The 23370-nt window shown below is 35.6% G+C and overlaps 1 protein-coding gene across 9 annotated transcripts in view; it reads right to left on the minus strand.

Moving 5' to 3' along the window:
- Positions 1-23370, minus strand: part of RBMS3 (RNA binding motif single stranded interacting protein 3) — a 763768-nt gene that overhangs the window by 116730 nt on the left and 623668 nt on the right. For all 9 annotated transcript variants that reach the window (XM_017868338.1, XM_017868350.1, XM_017868345.1 and 6 more), the window contains exons 8-9: positions 14641-14687; positions 1307-1403 (exon numbers count right to left, since the gene is read on the minus strand). In XM_017868338.1, coding sequence (XP_017723827.1) covers positions 1307-1403; positions 14641-14687 — 144 coding nt within the window. The remainder of the gene's footprint in view (positions 1-1306; positions 1404-14640; positions 14688-23370) is intronic.

Consider the following 23370-nt stretch of genomic DNA (forward strand, 5'->3'; position numbering starts at 1 on the left):
AAAAAAAAAAAAAAAAAAAAAGGAAACACACACACACACACACGCACATTACAACCAGGCAGGCCTGCAGGAAGAACAAAAACTGAACAGCACCTGCACATAGCCTCATGGGTCCCAAGGAAAGGCAATTAAGAAATCAGCCATTCAGAGACCCTCTAATGTAATTCAAATGAAAAATCTATTCCATTTGCCCACGGATATGTTTCAAGAATCTGAGTGCAGAAAAAGAAAGAAAATGATCTGCTTCAGGGGAAATCAGTTAAGGAAAAGTGCACATAGTCTTAAGTTTGATTCTATGACAGCTGGGATATCCTGAAATGAAGTATATAGTGACTGAACAAGGCAAAACTTCACTGAATTAGTAGCAGTCAGCAGCATTACAGTTTTACCCATTATATAACATCCACCCCCACCAGCTGCAAAATTCAAGAAGCACATGCATACACATGCTTGCATTCTCTCTTTCTCCCTCCAAACTTTTAAGAAATGACACTAGACACTTTCTACATGCAGCATATATATATAGGCGTTTTCTAATTAGAATTGGAAGAACTGTTTGAAGAACAATATTAGGTAGAGAGGAGATTAATATCACATACATAATAACTCAGAGGAATAAAATAAGGAGTATTGTTTGAGGGAGAAATGTGACTATTTTAATCCACCTATGTACTTGGAATTAACTGGCTATAATATCTAGTTGATGACACACATTGAGTCTCAGACTTTCCAGCATTTCAACATGCAGAACCCCTGAGGTCTCTTTAGGTCTCTCTGGAACTGAGAATGAAATAACAGCAGGGAATAGGAACAACTTTTTACCACTTTGATAATTTCTTCTGTTTCTTGGGAAGTAGAATTTAACATCTATCTATGTAGCTTTACCAGGACAACCATGACAAAATGAGATGACAGTGACAAAATATCCTGGAGTGAGTGAAGGAATTGCTAGAAATGTGCTTTTAGAAAAGACACAATAGGGAACATGAACAACCAAAATACCAGACAACAAACAAAATAATTTCCCAGTGGTGAGAGAGCTGTATTAAGGTTGGTTGGAAAGTAGCATAATCATGAAAACTCAGCAGGAAGAATGAAACGCATAGTGGATTTTATTATCCAGTGACTTGATGCAAACAGGCTCTTGAAAGTATAGACTAACTCATAACTTGAGTATTATTACATTAAGATGTGATTAAAGTGTATGAGAAATGTTTTCTTTTCATTCTACTGTGTCCTTTTTGCCTCTAAATAGTGTATTACTGCAAGAAGGATATCTCCTAAGGTGCAGGGAAACCGGACATACCTGGTATGTGGAGACAGGGGAAGCAGCAATGAATGGCGTGATAGATGTCTGTGGAATCATGCGGTTGGTTGCAATACTGTACGGTGAAGAATAAAATCTGCAAACAGAAAACAAAAAAAAGAAGATTCACGAAGTTGCTACATGCCTGGCCTCTACTCAAATGCTCTCAAGTACCTATGGGAAAGACATATTTCCACCCGCATGTTTTTCCACCAACCGTTAACAGGAATGTCCAGATTTACATTATTTGAATCCACTAAGAGAAATAAGTAGCTCTGAATGAAATGACTCGGAGTCATCTTATGAAATTAGCTGCACAAAATCTTCCTTATGCCAGGTAAGTTGAATACTGTCTCCAACCAGCAGGAGGAGAAAAGCTGAGTGTTGTTTAAAAGGCTTTGAAAGAAAGTCAAAATGAAAGCACCAAGCTTTACAAAAGTGACTGATGTTACAAATACAGGAACTGCATCTGTGTCTTCAGTCAGGAAATAAAGACTAGTTCCTAGAAAGTTATGGATATTTTGTGTTAGGCATAGGTCCATGCCCTCATGCAGAAAATACTTTCTCCATGAAAAGAGAAGCAACAGGACAATTTGAATTGAGGTTGGAATAGGAATGCTTTCTGGATTACGTCAAGGCACTGGCAGAGACACTGAAGACTATATGATACGCTCCTATAGACTCTGTAAAAACACTGAATGTTCTAGTACTCCAGAGCCCTTCACTGAACAATTGTAGAATGCTACAAGATCAGGAATTCACAAATCAGAGGAGGGATGATTCTTCTGGAGATCCATTAAAGGGTAGTTTTTGGATATAAAAATCAGCGAAATGTCCATTTCTGCCACACTATACTGTCAAGTCCATGAGTTATCGAATGCTCAAATCCTTCAGCAGAATTTTAAATTGTGTTTCCCCCATGTCTTACTGGTAAATGAAAGGCTAGAGTGACCAGCCACAGAACAGACAAAATCAGGTTGCCTGAGATGGAGTATGTCAGCGATTTGAGGATAGGTTGGAAAAATGCATGTGAGAAATAACGGTATAATTCTTTCACTTTATTGTACTTTCAGCAAAACTCAATTAGTATGGTTTATTTTTTTTTAATAGTATGACTGAGCTTGGAATTTGTGAGACAAAGATTTCATCCAATCTCAGGGGTCACTGAGATTTTAAATAGAGATTTTCATGAGTTGCCTTTCTAAGAAAGCATCCCACTAGACTCCCATGAAATATGGGAGGACTCGAATTCAAGGTTGTCAGGATTCAAGGAATAAATTCTTTAAGCTTATTTTGTATAAAAGTCTTCAAGCAAAGATATAGTCTTAAATGTACTTATAGTCTTAAATGTACTTTAACCTTAACAATGATTTGATAAGATCATACTCTTTTGGGTAAAAAAAAAAACAGTNAGGATTCAAGGAATAAATTCTTTAAGCTTATTTTGTATAAAAGTCTTCAAGCAAAGATATAGTCTTAAATGTACTTAAATTATAGTCTTAAATGTACTTTAACCTTAACAATGATTTGATAAGATCATACTCTTTTGGGTAAAAAAAAAAACAGTGTAGATGAAAAAATTATCCCATCATACATTACATTCTTACTATCCATACTCACCAGACCCATAAATTTATAGTTGTGATGTTTAAAAGAAGCCACTGACTATACACCTGATAGAATGACAAAAAGAGATAATGCAAAGTTTTTTTGTTTTTAAAGACAATACTAACAGCTGACAAGGATGCAGAGAAAGTGGAATTCTCATTCAATGTTACTGGGAAAGCAAAACATTACACCCATTTTGGAAAACAGCTTTGCAGTTTCTTTTAAAGCTAAACATACACATTCCCTATGGCCCAGTAGTCCCATTTCTCCATACTAACCAAAATTAAATAAAATTTTGTTTATGGAAAACTTTAATCCAAATGTTTATAGAGACTATTCATGCTTGCCCCAAACTGGAAACAAATGTCCTTCCTCTGAATTAATAATCAAATTGTGGCACATCCATACAATGGAACACAACTTAGCAATAAAAGGAAAATAACACTGAAACATTCACCATGAGGAATCTCAAGTAAATTTTGCTAAATGAAAGAAGTCACACTCAAAGGGGTATATACTATGTAATTTCATTTATATCACACTAGGGAAAAGGCAAAACTATAGAGGGGTGGAGGAAGGGGTTGATTCCAAATGAGCACGAGGGATTTTGAGGAGGGGAGATAACTGTTCTACATCTTGATTGTGGTGGTGGTTACATGATTGTATGTATTTGTCAGAATCATAGAACTGTACACTAAAGAGAGTGAATATACTGTATGTAAATTATATCTAATAAACCTGATTTTTTAAAAAAGATAATTACTATGTAAGAAAACATTCATCTTTTCATTTTAAAAAATTATTCAACATTTACTATATCTAACAAAGACGGGTAAGACTGTAAAATATCCCTTTGAGTTTCTTTATTTAGTCACTTAAATTGTACCATATTTAGGTATTAATCAGCCTAAAGCTCTCCATAGACTTTCCATTGCCATGAAAACAAATGTTCACTTCTTGCACTGGCTAGCACAATCAAGCTATTGCCTACTTCTCTGATATTGTTTTCTTAACCTTTTCTCCATAGCCGACTAGGATTCAACCAAACTGCTTTCTGTCCTGTAATCTCATCATTCTCACTGTCGTCTCTACACTGAACTTGCAGTTCTTTCTACCTAAAATGCTCGCTTCTTCAAAGTTTTATAAGGCTGCCTCTTTTACATTTCTGGTCTCATTCCACTGTTCCCTTTTTCAGAGAGGATTATAGCTAAATTAGCAACTGCCATGTCTACCCCAATTGTTTTCTATCCCTTTCTCCTGATTTATTTGTATAGTTCTCTTATCACTATCTGAAGTGGTAATTTAAAAAATTCTTTTTATATATTATGGACTGAATGTTTGTGATCCCCTAAATTTACATACTGAAGCTCTAACTCCTTCTGTGGCTGTATTTGAAGATGGGGTGTCTAAGGAAGTAATTGGGGTTAAATGAGAAGATAAGGGTGGGGCCTTAGTGAAATAGGATTAGTGTTCTTTTAAGAAGATATATCAGACAGCTCACTCAGGCTCTCTCACACGCACACATTGAGGAAAGGCCATGTAAGGACATAACAAGCCCTAGGAGTTTGAGACCAGTCTGAGCAACATGGTGAGACCCCATCTCTACAAAAACACAAAAATTAGCTGGGCATGGTGGTGCATGTCTGTATTCCCTTCTACTTGGGAGGTGAAGTGGGAAGATAATTTAAGTTCAGAAGATCGAAGCTGCAGTGAGCCGTGATTGTGCTATCGCACTCCAGCCTGGACAAGAGTGAGACCTTTTCTCAAAAAACAAACAAACAAGTAAACAAAAAAGATGGCAGCCATCTACAATCCAGGGGAAGAGAGCCCTTACCAGAATCAGGTACATTGATCTTGAATTTCTACCATTCAGAACTGAGGAAAGATAAATTTTTGTTGTTTAAGCCACCAAATCAATCAAGCCACTTTGTTATGGCAGCCTGAACTGACAAATACAATGTATTGGCTATTTCTCATTCTAGAATGTCAGGTCCAAGGGGGCTGAGTGTATATCAGTATTGTTGCCTAGAACAGAGCCTGGGAGATAGCAGATACTTGATAACTGTACGTTCAATGAATGAATAAATGCAGAGCAGCTTGTGGAATTCAGCAGTGATTACCATACAGGAAGGGCAATGCCATGGTGGCGGGACCATAGGAGAAGGGTACCTGAAAGAGATAGGAAGCTGAGGAATGACAGCCCGGAGAAGATGGTCCAACATCACATATTAAATGCTAAGAGGAAGCTTAAATAATGTACCTACTTTCTAAGCATGCAGGGGCATTAGAAACTAGAAAACACAAAACAAAACAGTCCTTTTCTATGAAAATCATGGTTTGCATTTGAAAATTCTTCTAGGTCTTCTCTTTGACGATCTTATTTGTGAGGCACTGAACAGTATTTGAGGCTCATAATGACACGTGAGGCATCCAAGGCCACTCAACAAACAGCCCTCCTCATACGCCGTGCAGTGGTTTAACTTCTGGTAGAAATCCAGGTTCAGCCTCTTGTACAGACAAAGCAAACCACACGTCACATTTTAGCGTGGCTGGTCTATTTTGTAAAATGCGCCAATTGGAGTATTAAAAATGAAAGCAATAAAGATTGGATTGACAGGCAAAGTTTACAGGAAATTCTATGGGGAAAACAGAGAACAGAAACATAAAGAAAGCAGCCAAGTAAACTGATACTAGCAAAAGGAACCCTTGGGGGAAAATTTAATGCATTTTTGTTCTATCTGCTCTAATCCTATCCATCAAACAAGAATTACATTTCATACTTCCCAGCAAATTCCAATACTGCCACTCAACTCAGAGAGTCATTTAGAACTGAAAATGTTCCGGGAAGAACGGACTTGGCATACCGTCTTGATCTCCTAATTCTAATATTCTGAAATAAACTCTTCTCAACTCCAAATATACACCCTGTTTAAACCATGACAGGAGAGGCTACTATTGCATCTGAGGCTTAGAGGTACCATATCTAAAGAAAATACACAAGGCCAGACTCCAAGGAGAGAACTACAGAATGTGTTTCCAAATCTCTTAGCTTTTTCTCAGTCCCTGCCATGGTCAGGGTTTGAAAACATTTTCACACAGGCATCACATTAAAAAAAAATAAAAATAAATAAATACTTCAAGCAGAGACGTCACGCTATTTGGGAACTTTCTAGGCAGAATAACAAAATGAGGTAATTCAAAACATGTGAATTAATGATTTTGTATTTGGTAATCTATGCATTATTCATTATGCCTTGCAAATGTTACAGAAAATGGGAATGAGTTGTTTAACAAGTTATTTTCCTGGTAAAAGTTTACTTCTTCACGAAGATTCACATGGCATTATGTATATATCAAGTGCCTCTTTTGCACTTAACCCACTGGTTCTAAGCTACAGGTGATTTTGCTCTCCAGCAGACATTTGGCAATGTATGGAGACATTTTTTGTTGTCACAACTGGAGCAGAGTGGGGAGCTACTGGCATCTAGTGGGTAAAGGCCTGGGATGCTGCTAAACATGCTACATTGCATAGAACAGCTCCTATGGCAAACATTTTCTAGTCCTGAATGGCAGTAACATCAAGATTGCGATACCCTGCTTAAGCACATGAGCTAGTTACTTCTGGGGAGGTTTCTTTTACATGAGCAAAATATTAAATACCAAAGTGGATAAGAGACATAAACTAAGTATGATCCACGGAAGTCTAAGCTAGCCTTTGAAAAACTTAATATTTTCAAGGAATGCAAAGAATTACTTGGTTCTTTGGCATTAAAGCAAGTGTCCTCCAGAAATCCAGAAAATGCAAATCTAGGTCACTAATAGGACATTATTTTGCCTGCGGAAAAGTCATCTTCAGGGGATTTGCAGTCAGTAACAACATGGTAAAATCTTACTTCACTGACAATAAAAATAACATGAATATATCAATTACCCCAGGGTAGAATTTTTTTTTCATTGTACAAAAACAAATCCTATTTATGCATTGAAATAAACAGCACTGGCTTGTGTTTCATGTCCACAGGCAATACTGTTAGGGCTGGAACCATGAATACTATCCTCAGGGTAACACAATAGTACAAGATGAATAAGTTATTGGTCATTTTTATTCTCATCCCAACGTATCCTTCACATTAGATTCCTTTCCTAGTGTAATAACATAAGGTTTCCATATTGCTTAATATCAAATGCCCATATAAAGCAGCCAGCAAACCAATGCTATAGAAAACATTCTTTTTCACATCTCCCCCAAGAATATATTTTATTCAAATAAAACAATCCAAGAGGCTTTTACACAGCAGCTCTCAATGAAAAGGGCACAGGAAAGATGAGATTTTGAATATGGGAGGGAAAATCTCCCACCTCCCCTGTTCATCTTGGAAAGGATGGAATTTCATATTGGATTGTTAAAAGAGCAATAGAGCAATAGGAAAAACAAATTACAGAGTTTTACCAGATAGCTCTAAGAGAATGGACATTTTTATTCTTGTAAGTTAGCCTATAGTAAAAATTGCTAAGGTTTTTACTTTTCTGTTGTGACTCAGACACTTCTTCACTCTACCCTTCAGAGTCCTAGATAAAAGTGATATTGATCTAATTGCTTAAGTGATAACTTGGATAGATTCAGGCAGATGACAGAACTGACATCTTCTACTGCCTAAAATGCAAACAGCACAGATTCACCATGGTGTAGTTATGAAATGTTTGTTCTTCCTTAGCTAACAATCAAGCGAACTTCGGGAGTCTTTATTTCAGTTTCATGTTTCTGTGTTCATGTGAAGGTTATGAGATTCAGGCCATGTAATTCTTTACACAATTTAACCTACTAGCTACAACTCAGACACATACTGGCTTAAGATACTCAAAAATCCCTATGGCTTAGTTTACAGCTACAGGATTCCATAGGATCACAAAATATGTCGGTCAGCTAGGATGTGGCACCTCTCCAAGAGGAAAAGCTCACGTCAGTGCACTACCAAGAAGCCTTCCCAATTCCTCTTCAGAACACACTTGCCTTTCCTGCACAGTCCTATGGAAATAATTTGCTTTTCTTTTGAAAAAATATAAAAGGCAAACAGTAAAAGACAAGTTTCCCTCTCACCCTATTTCCCACCACTCTGTTGGTCCTTCCCAGATAATCACCATCATGCTTTCTTGTGTACTCCTTCAGAAGCATTTTATACATACAAAAGTTAATATAGACATATATCTTATAGTACTTTGTGGTTTAATCATAATAATTTTGCATTCTATCTGATAGTAGACTTGTATTTATGTCCATTGTTCCTAATATGATGTGAACATTTTCTTTTTTCTAATTTTAAACTATACTGTAGACAGAAAGTTGAAACAAATGTATTAAGCTTATTGAACTCAAGTGAATCAGCATTAAGCAATGTTGAACAATATTAACTGTATTGGAGTAAGTTTCAACTACATCTTTGGATACCCTGTGTTCTATGTAAAATGGGACCAGGCTCTTCTCTACCGTAATATTTACCTTTCTGTTAAGTTACTTATCTTTAAGTTAGATTTGCTGCCTAATTGAATACAGCAATGAGAATGAGGAATAATATGCTTTATTATGGACACTTATGTTAGGCTCCTTGGTATGCTAAGTAAGTTGTTTAAATCAGCTTCCACACCTCTAAGAGGCATGTCCCAATGTTAACTCAAGAAATAGTATGTTGGGAAAATATTTGTGTGACATCTCACATGCATAGAAATGGTTGTTCTACTGGTGTCCTACCATTGGGAATGTTACCATATAAAGGTGATGAAACCAAAGACAAGCAAAACACTTTAAAAATAATTTCTATAAGGAAGTATCAAATAAATAAGATTAATTAGCTACAATTCTCCTATCCCTTTAATTTCTGAATTAAACTTTCTATCTTCTTATTGCCAACAACACAATGGATAGTCCAAGGCTTCCAAAATTCTATCCTTCACTCAAGACAGAGAAACTCATGGGCAGTTTGGCTGCTTTGGGTGAAACTAGAGGTAATATTTTAGGAGAATTAGGTTAATATGTTACATAGGGACAGGCTGACTTGATGGCTGGGGAGGAGGATGGTTTCCCTGAGGTCAACTTGTTGGAGCCAAGCAGATGTCATCTGTCACATTTCCTAGTCCTGATTTAGCATTCACAATACTGAGTTAAACAGTCTATGAAAATGAAAAAGATATGGTGCTTATCTTCATTGAGTTATATTCTAGCAGGGAACTATTATAGATATGGGTATCAAGAACTACATAATAAAAAAGACTAATTATCAAACCTATCATGGTAATGCCAAACATAGGGCAACAATAATGTCAACATTTACATTGATCATTATCTGGTACCACACCAGGTTCCTTTGATCTTTACAAAGCTTTATGAAAAGGTGCTGATATTATCATCTTTATTTCACAGAGGAAGAAACTAAAGTATGGACAATGGGTCCATAATCACACATTTGGTAAATGACAGAGTTTGGATGCATTCCTAGGTAGGATGATTCTGAAGTTTTCACTCTTAACCATTGCTTAAACTGTTTTCCTTATGACGAATAGCATAACTAGTTCTGCCTGGTATGATTTAATGATGTTCTTGAAATGAAAACAGTACTTTAAAAAAGTGTATTATGCTTTTTTAAAAAAGCATATTATGATGTAGTTACTAATACTCATATCTATATGGTGTGTGTACATGTGTATGTGTGTGGTGGTGGGGTCATGGGGAGTGAGTTTTACCATATAGGAACTCAGGCAGAGAGAATTCCACGTTCAACAAGACACAGAGGTACAAAGCAGCATGGGATGTTCCAAGAATCACAGACAGTCCAGTTCAGTGGCAGTAACCAAATTATGAAATTCTGTTTGTACTATCTAGGGGAGTTTGAGTGTTGTTCTGTAGTTAGTAAAGGCCACGTAATACTTTAAGCCAAGTAGACAGGTGATTTCTGTAGTTACGTTTGCTTAAAAATTATTAAAAAATAAATGTGAAAGTTGTTTGTGGGGGGAGGTATGTTAAAGGGAGTAAAAAACTTAGTGTGGTAGAAAATGGTAATTGAAGAAATTCAACCAGTGGCAGGGAGGAAGGGCTGGGTTGAAGATATACATCAGATATAGATTGCATAAATCTTAATGACTAGTTTTTTTTTGAAGAATATAGGATAAGAAAGAGCCCGGAGGAGTGGAGATCATAACCTAATGGCTTTAGAGAGAATTTAAAACAAAGGAAAACAAAATTTGATATGTGTGTTTTGTTTGAATTTGTGTAGTTTGTATTACAATATATTGATGAGGATAATGACCTCAGTTTGGGACAAAGACATAGTAGCAATACCTAGTAAGTTAAACCACAGGTCATTGATCTCTGAAGCTAGTTACATACTTGAAGTATAGACTCGGGAGTCTTACTTTCCTGAAAGCAAGAGAGGTAGACGAGAGCAATTATAAGAAAGAAGGTGAGAAAAGACCAAACTCTGAGTAAGACTGGTAAAAGTGGGTAGGAATATTTGGTGCACCTTAAGTACTGAAGAGAGGGACTGGTGCTATCATTAGCAGCAAGACAAGAAAATAAAGTGAGGAAAGATAATATGCCTACTTTCAATGGACTAAAATTATTTATTATATAATATTAGCGATATGGGATTAGATAATATAATATGAGATAATATAATAGTATATAAAATCTCTTGATTTGGATATCTTCAGCATCTTAACTAAAGTTTGTTTCTTGAGGAAAATAATATTCATTGTTGTAAATATCTAAGTGGGTAATGGCAGAGGGTGAACCATTTTTGCAACTCTTCAAATAGTTTAAAGGATACAATGTTATAGTGTTAATGTAAGGTATAGAGACATTTCATATTTCAGGTGATTTAAGGTTGACAGATGTACCTGCATCAACCCCAATAGGATCCAGGGGTGGTAACCTGAAATGTCAGGTGGAAACTTTGAGGAAAAAAGAGAAATGTTCACTGTGTTCTAGGCTGTGCTCGCTGCCTCGAACATTGCACTGCCCAAAGTTCACCTTGGATTTCTCAGATTAGGAGTTGAAACCTCAATTTATTTTCTATTGTTGATTTGTAATAATTAAAAGTTTTTGGGAAATTATGTCTTTGGAGAATTTTAAACTGTTCATTAGAGAATGACTGATTAAAGCCATGCATAAGAAATTATCATTCCCTAACTTCAGTTCTACATTTACCACTGACTCTTGATCTTTTTTTGTCTTAATGACTCTTAGTTTGTCTTAGTGAGACTTAGTGAGTCTTAGTGAGACATTAATCAGGCATGTTTGAAATTGAGCATATCATCTACATTAGCCCATTTTCATACCACTATAAAGAACTGCCTGAGACTGGGTAATTTATAAAGGAAAGAGGTTTAATCGACTCACAGTTCAGCACAGCTGGAGAGGCCTCAGGAAATGTGCAATCATGGCAGAAGGTGAAGGGGAAGCAAGACAACTTATCCACAAAGCAGCAGGAAGGGATGAGTGCCAAGCAAAGGGTGATGAGCCTCTTATAAAACCATCAGATCTTGTGAGAACTCACTATCATGAGAACAGCATGGGGGAAACCACCCTCATGATTCAATTACCTCCACCTGGTTTCTCTCTTGACACATGGGGATTATGAGGATGACAATTCAATATGAGATTTGGGTGGGGACACAAAGCCTAACCATAACATCATCTTTCTTCACTTTATTTCCTTGTCTTTCTGCTGATACCACAGGTTCACTTTCGTTTCTCTCTTTTGCCATCAAATATAACATCCAGTTATAGTTGGTCATTACATGTTGTCAGAGCTCAGCTCAAGGCATCACTTGTTTAGAGAAGTTTTAACCACTCCAGCAAGGCTAGACCATTCATAACACCCTACAATTCACCATTGGGTGCTTATGGTATATAAGTAATAAAATACTTTTAATGTTGATTTCCTTTGCACAATGTAGATGAGTAAAGACTGGTTGTGTCTTATTCAACAGTATGTCCCCAGCCCTTGATGGATAACCCTGAATGTAGGATTGTTTGGTGGCCACTTGCTTAATGCATGATTGGAAAGTTTCTTACGGTTGTCTCTCCTTTTGATTTCTTTCTTCCATTCATACATAGGCCACTCTAGAACAAACTCTTACACTTCTATAACTGGACTATTTTAATATCCTCTTAATGATGCTTCCTACTAGGAGGATTTTCCTGCTCCAATATAGTCTTCATTATTTATATCGCACCACTCTGTTGCTAAAAAAGAAACAATAATTACTCCCCAGGCTTATGAAGTAAAAACCAAATACTTGAACTTCTAAATCTGGCACCAAAAAAATGTTCTAAACTTATAAAACTCCTTCACAAGAAACTTTCACCCCAGTAAAACTTGTTGGATTGTTTATCTCTACAAACTCCACTTCCCTTCATACCAGTCCACTTTCTCAATAAGCATTTTTCCTAATGTCTATCCATGATAAACTAAGTCATTCTGGATAGCCTATGTCAAATCTCATTGCTTCCATATAGCCTTCTCTTTGTCCTAGCTGGACAAAGACAGAAGGCTCTATTTAGTGTTACAGACTAGCATTTGATTCCTAGCTCTGCCTCGGACTACATGGCCTCATTTTCTTATCTGTAAGTGGGATATTAACACTCATCCAAAAGGAATATGATATAAATAAATGAAATAATTCATATAAGGTATTTTGATATGACTTTTTGATTTTGCTTCAGAATCATCCAGCTGTAAAATACATTTTGGGGCAACTGAACAAAGTTTAAAAATAATCTGGACAATAGATGATATTTTGAAATTACTACTGATTTCATTTTATGTGACGATATTTTATCATGTGACTAACGTCTTTATTTTGAAGATGTAGAAAGTTAGAAATATTATGTTTAAATTTTACTGTGATATGATCCAGCAAAAAGTATCAATATTTCTAATTAAAAATGTTTAGCATCATTTTAATTTAATAATTGACTACATAATTGTGTATAAAAGTTAATTGTTATTTTATTTATATCCTTAACAATCTAAGCTTTATAAATGCAAAAACAAGTTATGTTTGGGTCACTGCTGCATCTCCAATCCTTGGCACAGAGCCTTGGGCAACAAGATACTTTTTACAAGTAGATACATAGATAAATACTATAGACAGGTAGATATGTATATATATACATAATACATACTATAGATAGGTAGATACATATGTATATATAACACACACCTGCATACATATGCATGCATGTAAAATATTCTAAAATATGAATACCTATTGAATCTAATTAGTGGGCATACAGGTATTTTTTGAACTATTGTTTCTATTTTCCTTTGTATAAATTTCCAATATAAATTTCTAATTGTAATCACATGTATTCATTTGAAACTATATGCCACTAAATTATAAATATAAAGTACTTTGCACATAATATGTGTTCAGTAAATGTCATTCCTTTCCATTATAACATCTATTTTCAGTCACTATCACAATATAGAATGCCTTATTTTTTACTTTCTGAGTTCATTATTTATCTCCAACTATATAACACAGTTCTAGAGGACTTTCTTCTCCATATCTTTACTTCTTTCTACATACCAAGTTTATAGCACCTTGTTGGAAATAAGTAAATGCCTATTGGATATATGAAAAGATATCCTTAATTTTCACTTCCAGAGGGAAATTTTAATCAACCCAAGGACAAAGGACTATACTCCTACCCTAGTCTACCATTAAGTTTTACTTTTTCATGGATGAGTAGACTGTGAGCCTCTTGAAGGAAAGGGTCTCATATCATACATTTTCTTTTAATCTATAGAACATAGTATTGTGCCTGGGATACTTACTGGGTGTTTGTTGAATGACTGGATGTATGACTGCCTGAATGAATAATATAAGAATAAGAGGTAATTATTTAAATACTTTCAAGATCCCACAGATTTTCTTTAGAGGCAATTGACAAAATAGAAAATGAAGTTTAATTCATTCTACCCTCTATGTTGATCTTCAATGAGGTCTTCATACCGAGAATGAAAGACAGACTACTGAAAGCCATGGAGATACCAAAATAAAAGACAGTGAAAATAAATAAACAAACAACCAAAAAATAATTATTGGCAAATACAAGACAGCCTAAGCAAAGATATTAGGAAGTAAGAAGAAAGTTTCAACAAAAGATATTTAGAAGTCATGGAATTTTAGAGATGCCACACCATGTAGTTTCACACTTGTTTTTCAGAGGAGGAAGTTTAAGCTATATGACTTGTTCTAAGTAGGTGGATACAAATTTCCAGGTTCTTATTAAAATGAAGATGCATTCACTTGAGTTACTAACTTGACTTTCCTCCATTATCATTTCCCTGATCACCAGAAAGAAAGAATAAATTGACTTGGGCACACAACAAAAAGTGTTTGAAAGCTAACTCTAGAGTTATTATTCTCTCAGTCTAGCTTAACCTGTTCTCCAAAGACAGAGAAAGAGGGAGGGAGACAGAGAGGGATGGAGGGAAGGAGAGAGAGACAGAACAGGGTTTAATGTGGGCAGAGGCATTGTGAGAATGGGAGATCAGAAAAAATTATAGGAAGAAAAAAATTACAATGATGAAAAATACTTGGTTTAAAGTTTGTGTTTAAGGATGTAAAACAAAAGCAAAACGAATTTGAACATTTTCTTTGGTGTTGATTCAGAGCTCAAAAATCTATTCACAATTAAAACAAAGAAAATGTGATCTACTTACCCATTCTGTATGGCAGCTGTGGGGTCATAGGTCAAAGCCATGCCAGCCTATATACAGGATAAAGAGGGAAGAAAACAAATCTTAACATTTTTATTGTGGTGCCCAAAACATTTAGTACACACAAAGACTCTTATCATTACTTTCCATGATTTAAGTTTGTTTTCTTCTATATATATCTCTACTCTTACTGCCAAGACTAGCATTTTTACTATCCACAAACCAGAATATACCAGTGAGTTGGGAGTTTATGTTATATATTCAGACATATCAAGAAACAATGCAGCTTGGATGATTTCCATTTTTATTTCTTGAAACATCCACTGTCTAACCTCACATTCTTATAATTTCACACTATTGTCAAGAACACCTATTGTACGTCTCATGGCATGATAAAAAAGTAAGAATGAATCCTGCAGTTAGGATAAAAATAAAAGCTACTTAAAATGCATTCAATCTTAAAGAAGAAAATGTTTTAAAAATTTATTTAAAATAGACCGTATGCCTAAAGGGTGTGTAGGTAATGAGTCCAGAGTGCTTGTTCGATATATTGCTATTTCTTACCTTAACAAGAGTGATAGAAAGGGGAGGTCATTTACATATGATGAAAATTCTAGAACACATGGCTAATAAAGAGGTAGTTTTGTTTTGTTTTTAGGAATAAGACCACCTCAGAAAAAGTACACTTCTCTATAACTGGACATAGTTTCTGAGAAGAATATAAACTTCATGAGTGCTGATTCACAGTCTACCTTGTTCCTTCATGTACATCATCACATTTGATCCTCACAACAATCCTATGAAGTAGGCAGGAGGAGTATTTTCTCCATTTTATAGATGAAGACACTGAAGCTTGGAAAGGTCAAGTGACTTGCTCAAGGTCACACATTTGGAGGCAGAACCAGATTTCAACCCAAGTCTTCTGATATGGGCTCCTTTCCATTCCTTGGCTATGACATTGGCCCAAGAATTAAATTAGACCTGAGTATCATATCCAACAATACGGGGAAAGTTTCTCTGTGGCCCTATGGGCATACTATCCTTTGTTTACCAGGATTGTCAACATGGTTAATACTTAACAAAGCTTACAATGTTGAATGGAATTTAAAACTGTCCAGATTATCTTTAGCGTGGATTTTTTTTTTCTTTTTTCAAATTTAAAACAGAATTAGATCAACATCAATGTCCTGGCTTTGATAGTGTACTATAATTACTTAAAATATAAGAATTGGGAGAAACTTAGTAAAAGGTAAATAGGACGTCACTGTGCATTTATTTTGTAACTTCCTGTGAGTCTATAAATTCTCCAAAATAAAAAGTTAGAAAAAACTTGGATGAGCTATGAAGACTTTTGTAAAGGATAAGAAACCATAGACATTTTAAAGAAAACAAAATATCTTTCCTGTTTGAGTTTTTTTTTTATTTTTCCATTGTGGTTGAGGATGGTTTTCTTGTTGGGCTCATCGAATTCTTCAAATTTAGCTTATAAATGACATGAAAATTCTCAATCTTCTAACAGAAGGTCTGATGTACAGTATAGCCTGCTGCTTTCAGCTTAGATTGCATGCATTCTTTCCATAAATAATAAATTTTAAATTATTATGAAGATTGGTATGAGGAACAAAAGTGTAGAGCCATATATGAATGGAATTGGTATAAAGGGAGCATACATAAATTGAAACGGAGTTCACAAACAGAATTGAAATGACTGTCAGAAGTTAACAGAGGTGCACTGAGAACACATGTTTAATGATAACTGCATGATCTCTTTAAATTTAAGAATCTCATTCATGTTAAAGAAATATGCAACTGATAATATGACAAGCTGGAGGACTGAGAAATGAGAAGAGAATACAACAACAGAAATGAAAAAAGGGTTTTTGTTTTTTGGGAGAGGCAAAAGGTTAGTGGTGTCAAGATGAACAGAGATTCTAAGTTTAAATTCTTCCCAGGGATGAAGTGTCCGCCACATGACCGGCTGGAGCCTGGCCATAGGCTGAACACAGAATGGAGCTGTCCAGGGCTTAGCTGAAACTCTCTGGTCTCAGGAACTAGAAAGGACAGTTGTAAAAGCTGTCCATTTAGAATTTGATTTCCCTCTTAGGAACACTAAGTTTCTCTCCCCTAATTTATCCAAGATGTGGCACTGCAGGTAGAATAAAACTGATGGACTTTACATTCAATAGAGATATTATTAGTGCATGAGAGATTTAGGATGATAGTCATATCTTCAGTCTACTAATTATCTCAAATCATTTAAGTTCTGGGGACTTACAGGAAGCCTTCCCTAGTCAACTGCACATTTACTTCTTTTTCCTTGTACTTATTTTCCTACGGTGCTTAGAGAGACCAATGCTATCCAGCCCCTCCTGAATTATAAACTATCTTGAACATTCTCTTTTTATGCCATGCTTATTTGTTCTGGCCACTTAAGAATTTTTTCTTGCATTTCACTTGAATTCCTTACAGATTCTAGCTAACCAAACAATTCTAGCTAGGAATACAGTAATTATCAATAAACTCTCTTTGTTCAACACACATTTGTTAAGGAAAAAATCCTACGTTGACCTCTTTCTTCATCTTAAACCCCCATCCTATCTTTCAGAAGATGGAAAGGAATTGACATCAGTAAGGTACAGTGGAAATCATATGTTTTGAAATCAGACAGACCTGAGTTCAAGTTCTAGCTCTGTTACCTTGTAGTAGTGTGACTTTGGGCAAATTATTTAACCTATTTGAGCCTCAGTTTCCTCAACTGTTAAATGGTTTAATAATACCTACCTCAACAGATTGTTGTGAAATTTAAAAGAGATTACATTTGTATAGCACCCAGCATAGTTCCTGGAGACAAGACACATACATAAATATTATAATACAAAGCAATATGTGTTAAGTGCCATATGAGTGGTATGGATGGGGTGCAGATGAGAGAGGCTGGGGGTGAACAGATAAGGCATGTAGAGAAGTACAGGTGAGCAGAACCTAAAAGATGAAGAGGATTTCCACAGATGGAGATGAGAAGTCAAGGCCAGCTCAGCCAAAAGAAATACTATGGAAAAAAGTGCGTAAATAGAAATGGAAAGGTGAGTGAGCTATTTTCAGTAGAACATGTGGAGGGGAGAGTGGGAAATAAGATTCAAAAGGTAAAGATAGAGGATCTTGATTGCCCAGTTCCTCTTGCAGAGCGACTGAGTATTTTTGAGCAGGGATATTATATACTCAAAGAGTGATGGGGAACAGGAGTTAGCATGAGCGCCCTGGAAAACACAGGGTAAATCCAGAGGAATGAGTAACTAGAGTAGGTACCTTGGGAGAGAAAGGTGGGAAGAATCTAAGGTGAGATTTTCATTGCAAAAGGGTAGGGAATGAACACAAGATTCAACTACTTCATGATTTTGCCTAGGGACAGTCCTGTCTCTGAGTACCTTTGGCAAGAGGAGACAACAAGAGATAGTGTCAGGTCATATGCATTTGGAACATTGTGGGTAACAGCACGGCATGAGTTAAACAAAGAGTTGTTTGAACTTAACCCATTGGCTGAATATAATAGCACAATAACTAACACTTGGATACACCTGGTTTCCACTTCATGTGTAACAGATTGTTGAGTCATAATTCTAATACGGTCTTAATGCAAATTTTGCATTCAATTTCCTTTTGTCTCTTTCCACAAAAGAAAAAAGGAAATCGATTTTGCTGCTCTGTCGAGCTACCTTTATACTAAGCTAGAACCATGAAATCATCATTATATAATCACTAAATATTATGGCATGTTTACAAACTCAAGAGTCACACAAAAAGTAAAATACCTTGGAACAAAATGAAAATGTCACACCACGTATGTAGAAAAGTGATGCTTAATCATGTCACTTACTTTCAAAAAGGAGTTATTAGATTCAGAAATATTTTCCATGTTTCAGGTCCGTTATTTGTATATTAGAGACATTCATAGTTTATTTAAAATAAAATGTGGCATTTTGTCATTTTCAAATACTAAATACTAAGTTTTAATGTAGTATTTCAGCCATATTAGGACATTTCTAGGTCTTCCAGACAGGATTTTTACTATGGGAGCTAAATATTTTAGAAGAAAATATTTTCAATGGTATATTGGAATAATTAGGGGATTTTATTTTAACAAATGCATCTTTATTTTAATAAATTCACTGAGACAAATCAGTTGACTTAGGAGATAGCTATTTGATATTCATAACTGTAAATGATTAGGTTATATCAAGAGGTAATAATTATGGAAATACTGCTTAAAGAGTATACATTAGGGACCAGGCATTGCTACTTCAGAAAGATTCCCTAGACTGCAATGCTTAGTCTTACTTGAGGAGCAGAGAATCATTGATGATAACAAAGCCAATATGATGATGGCCTGAATGACTTTTTTTTTTTCTTTTTAACCATTGTTGAAAGTATTTTTAGACTGCAAAATAAACGGGGATCAAAAAATTGGGAGCAGCAAAATTTATACAAACCTATACAGACTGCAGTTCCTGGATAAATAAAACATTGATATTTTAGCCTAATATTTCTCCTTTTCTTAAGCTCTGGCCTGATACATAATTGGGTAAATTACAAACAAATAATTATAAAGATTTCTCATCTTCTACAATCAGAATTAAAACAACACTTTAATAAATGTATAGAAAATGTTGAATATTTTATTAAATATTGTATACTGAATTAGCACAAGTTGAGTTCAAGAAGCTAATAAAAACAAATATAATATTGTTTTCTGGATGTTATATTTAAAGTATTTATTTCTTGCAGTGAATTTTAACAATATTTACATATGTTCACTGGTTGTGATTAAAATTCAATAAAATAAGTTGATTAAAATTATGTATAAAAGGGGCTTAATATTATGACTTATAAACATTTAGGTACTGCTGCTGAAGTAAAATTTCACTTAACTTTGCTCATATTTATTTGATAATATTTCTACTTAGAAACCTTTAGTGAACAAGTCATGATACAAAATTATGTGTACAATATGTATTGAAAGCAAATATTTTAAAGATCGCTGACTAGAAATAAAACTAAAAATGAATTTCAACAAGATGTTAAAATACTAGGGTATATAACTATAACATGTATGTCTTTTTTCCTTTAATGCATTGTTTTGACTTATTTTTATTTTTACTTTAAATATTTTAGAGACAGAGTCTCACTCTGTTGCCCAGGTTGGAGTACAATATAGCTCACTGTAACTTCAAACTCCTGGGCTCTAGCAATCCTCCCGCCTCAGCCTCCTCAGTAGCTGGGACTAGAGGTGTGCACCATTAAGCCCAGCTAATTTTATCAAAAAATTTTTTTTGTAGATATGGGGTATCACTGTGTTACTCAAGTTGTTTTCAAATTCCTGGCCTCAAGTGATCCTCCCACCTTTGCCTCCCAAAGCACTGGAATTACAGGCATGACTTTTGAGTTTTAAAAGTTGTATGTAATAATATTTCCATAATGTGGGGTGAGGGAATCCTTTCATTTATAATATGTCCTCTATGACTTGTCTTAAAATTTTTAAGAGGGGAAAAAAGGGTATATCATTTATGAAAGTAATATAGGTCAGAGGCCTGATTCAGAAGTAAGCTTGAAAATGTCAGGGTGCATTTAGCTTTGCTGGGTCAGTAGAATACAGAAGTAGGACGGAATGGGATTACTACAACCAGAAGGTCAAGGTGAGAAGGTGAAGGAGGTCAGTAATAAAGAAAGAAAATTCTGGGGAAATGATACAGTGTTTCTAGTAGTGGAAACCAGTAAGAATTCAGAAATTCAAATGGCTACACACTGGCTGAGAAATTGAGGGTCTCATATGTGATACTAAAAGTGTATATGTCTAAGATATTCAAAGAAACCAATAAAAATCATCAATGATCAGAAACCTACTAGATCAGGGATCTCCAACCCCGGAGCCGCAAACCAGTAGCCATCTGTGGCCTGTTAGGAACCGGGCTGCACAGCAGGAAGTGAGCAGCAGGCAAGCAAGCACACCACCTGAGATCCACTTCCTGTCATGTCAGAGGGGCATTTGATTCTCATTGGATTGGGAACCCTATTGTGAACTGCACATTACGGGGATATAGGTTGCGTACTCCTTTTGAGAATCTAACTAATGCCTGATGATCTGAGGTGGAAGAGTTTCATCGTGAAACCAACCCCCTCCCCAACACCCCTGTCAATGGAAAAATTGTCTTCTACAAAACCAGTCCCTAATGCCAAAAATGATGAGGACCACTGTACTAGATGGCCAACATGAATTGGCCAGAGAAAGAGTTTTTAACTTTCTTCCTGTTAAGGGAGAAACTAATCTTGGAAAAAATATGCCCAGAGCAAAACTGAGGGCAATTTATTAGTTCACTTGCTGAAAGAGGATATGAGCAGATCACCTTCTGACCTTCATAAGAGTCAAGTGGTAGAATTTTACTGGGGAAAAACTCTGGCACAGTCAGGGAACTACTGAATGGTTTGTTTCTACCAGGAGAGGCAGTCAACCATGTACAGTAGTTATCTACTCTCACCTGCTAAAGGGATGCTCCTTAGGCTTCTGTGCAGTTATTTGCTCTCTTGAAGAGAGGATGAATCACAAATAAGATCATAAATAGGGCAATTCCCAAGGTCTATGCAGTCTGAGGTAAGACAGTAAAATCTGGGCTAATGGTTCTATAAAAGGTTCCAACAAATCTGTGAAATGGCCCACACTATACTCTTGAATTTTCATAATTTCTGAATCCAAGGAATACTTCAATTCCAAATAATAATTACATTCATTTGCATCATCTGACGAGTGTATATTTCTTCTTTGGTTTCTGTGATCCTCTCACCTTATTTTGTTCTGACCTCTCAGAAAGCAATTTCTTCTTTAGTGTTCCTTGACGCAACTGCCTATGAGATGCCAGAGTGCTCAGGGCCAGGGTATTATCTCTCTCCTTCACTGCAATACAGTGGTGACATTCGCTTTCTTATCCCAACTATTATTTATTTCCTGGTGATTCCCAAATGTTTGTCTCAAACTCAAGTCTCTATCCTGAATTCCAGAAACATATCATCAAGTTTAACTAGTAAGTTCAATGCATGATTACTGCCTTCTTACAAGCTATGATTTCTTGTTTGGGTGTTTATGAATATATTTTGGTATAACATCTTCTCCCATATTCACTTAAAACGTCTTTCCAATCCATCAGTCACACCACTGTGTTACGAGGATTGCTCTTGAGAGAGGCAAATCTGACCACATTATGGTCCTCCTTTCAGCAGCATCCTATTACTTTGAGATAAAATCTGGCCCACAGAAATCTCACGATCAAGTGACTTTGTACTTATTGGTCTCCACATCTTTTACTTTTTCACCTCTAGATTTCACCCTTTACCAAACTTAGACATACATTCACCTTGCCCTGGAGCATTAGCCCTGGACATTTGCAAGGGCGGTTTTTGGCTGCAAACTCTCCATCACTGTCTGTGGGAATATTTCTATTCTATTCTTTCAGCCTCAGACAAGATATCATAGCCTCTTAAAGCCAGCTCTTTCTCCAGGTGGCATTAAAGGCATTAACTATTGCCTTTGTCCTGCTCCCATGACCTAGTGTGGAAGCTAATATGACCATGCTTTGCCATGTGTATCTCGCAACTAGTCACGCTCATCTTGATATCTCCTCTTTCTAGCCCAGTGCTTGGGATATTGCAGAGGCTCAATAAATGTTAGTTAAATGAATTAATACACGAATAAATCACCTAAAGAAATGTTTGTATTTGAACTTTAAATTTTTATTTGAAAATAGTTTAAGCTTTTTTTCCATTTTGTTAGTAAAATTTACTTTGGAAAAGCTTCAGTTGGACTCAGCTGAACTTTTAAAGATAATTTTTTTAGCCTTTGATTGGTCAAAGAGATAGGAGGAAGCAAGTTTAGTACAGAAATTGCTAAGAGACCTTCCTGATGATGTGGGCTCAAACCAAATTACAGGCAGGAACCTAGGAGGAATTAGAAGAAGCTGAAAACCTGGAGGCCCTTCTTCACGAAATTACTGGCCTAGAATCAGGATAAGAGAAAAACTATTAAAAGTCATTTTGACAGCTTCAATAAGTTTTTCAAAAATCAAACAAATAACATGCAGGGGATTTATCACTTTAAATGCAGCAAAATGGTCAGAGAACAGAGAAAATTAACTTCTTTATGTTTGAGAAAAGAACATCAAAGGGAGTCTTAATATTGTTATTTACATGCACTGTGTCATCACAATCTTTCTTCTTTTTGGCTTTTGCTAACATAGTACTACCAGGAAGAAGTTTCCCTATATGGTAATCAAGAAGGACAAGATAGAATGATGCCATCAGAACTAATACTGGAAGCCTGAGAAAGCCTATGGCACAGAAAATGCTAGGCTAAAGGAGAAGCAGAAGAAAAGTATAATATGATATAGTTAGCTAAAGGTCTCAGAATCTCGGAAAAAAAAGTTTTAATCTGAGTTTGTCATTAAAACCAAAGTTAAATTAATTAATTGATACCATAAAAAGACAAGACAGTGTTATCATATTTTATGTAGGTTCACCTGTTTTTATCTCAATTTAAATGGCTGAATTTCATAGATTCCAAGACACATTTTTTTTCACATTTTAATATCTGTGAAATTGGGATTTACATGATAATTGATAGCATTTTATAGTATGTCAAGTTCCTTTTCTTTTATTAGTGGTATTTAAAGTAATATTTCATCTTTAATCAAT

The sequence above is a fragment of the Rhinopithecus bieti genome, unplaced genomic scaffold, assembly GCF_001698545.2.
Source record: "Rhinopithecus bieti isolate Rb0 unplaced genomic scaffold, ASM169854v2 scaffold_60, whole genome shotgun sequence".
NCBI lineage: Eukaryota > Metazoa > Chordata > Mammalia > Primates > Cercopithecidae > Rhinopithecus > Rhinopithecus bieti.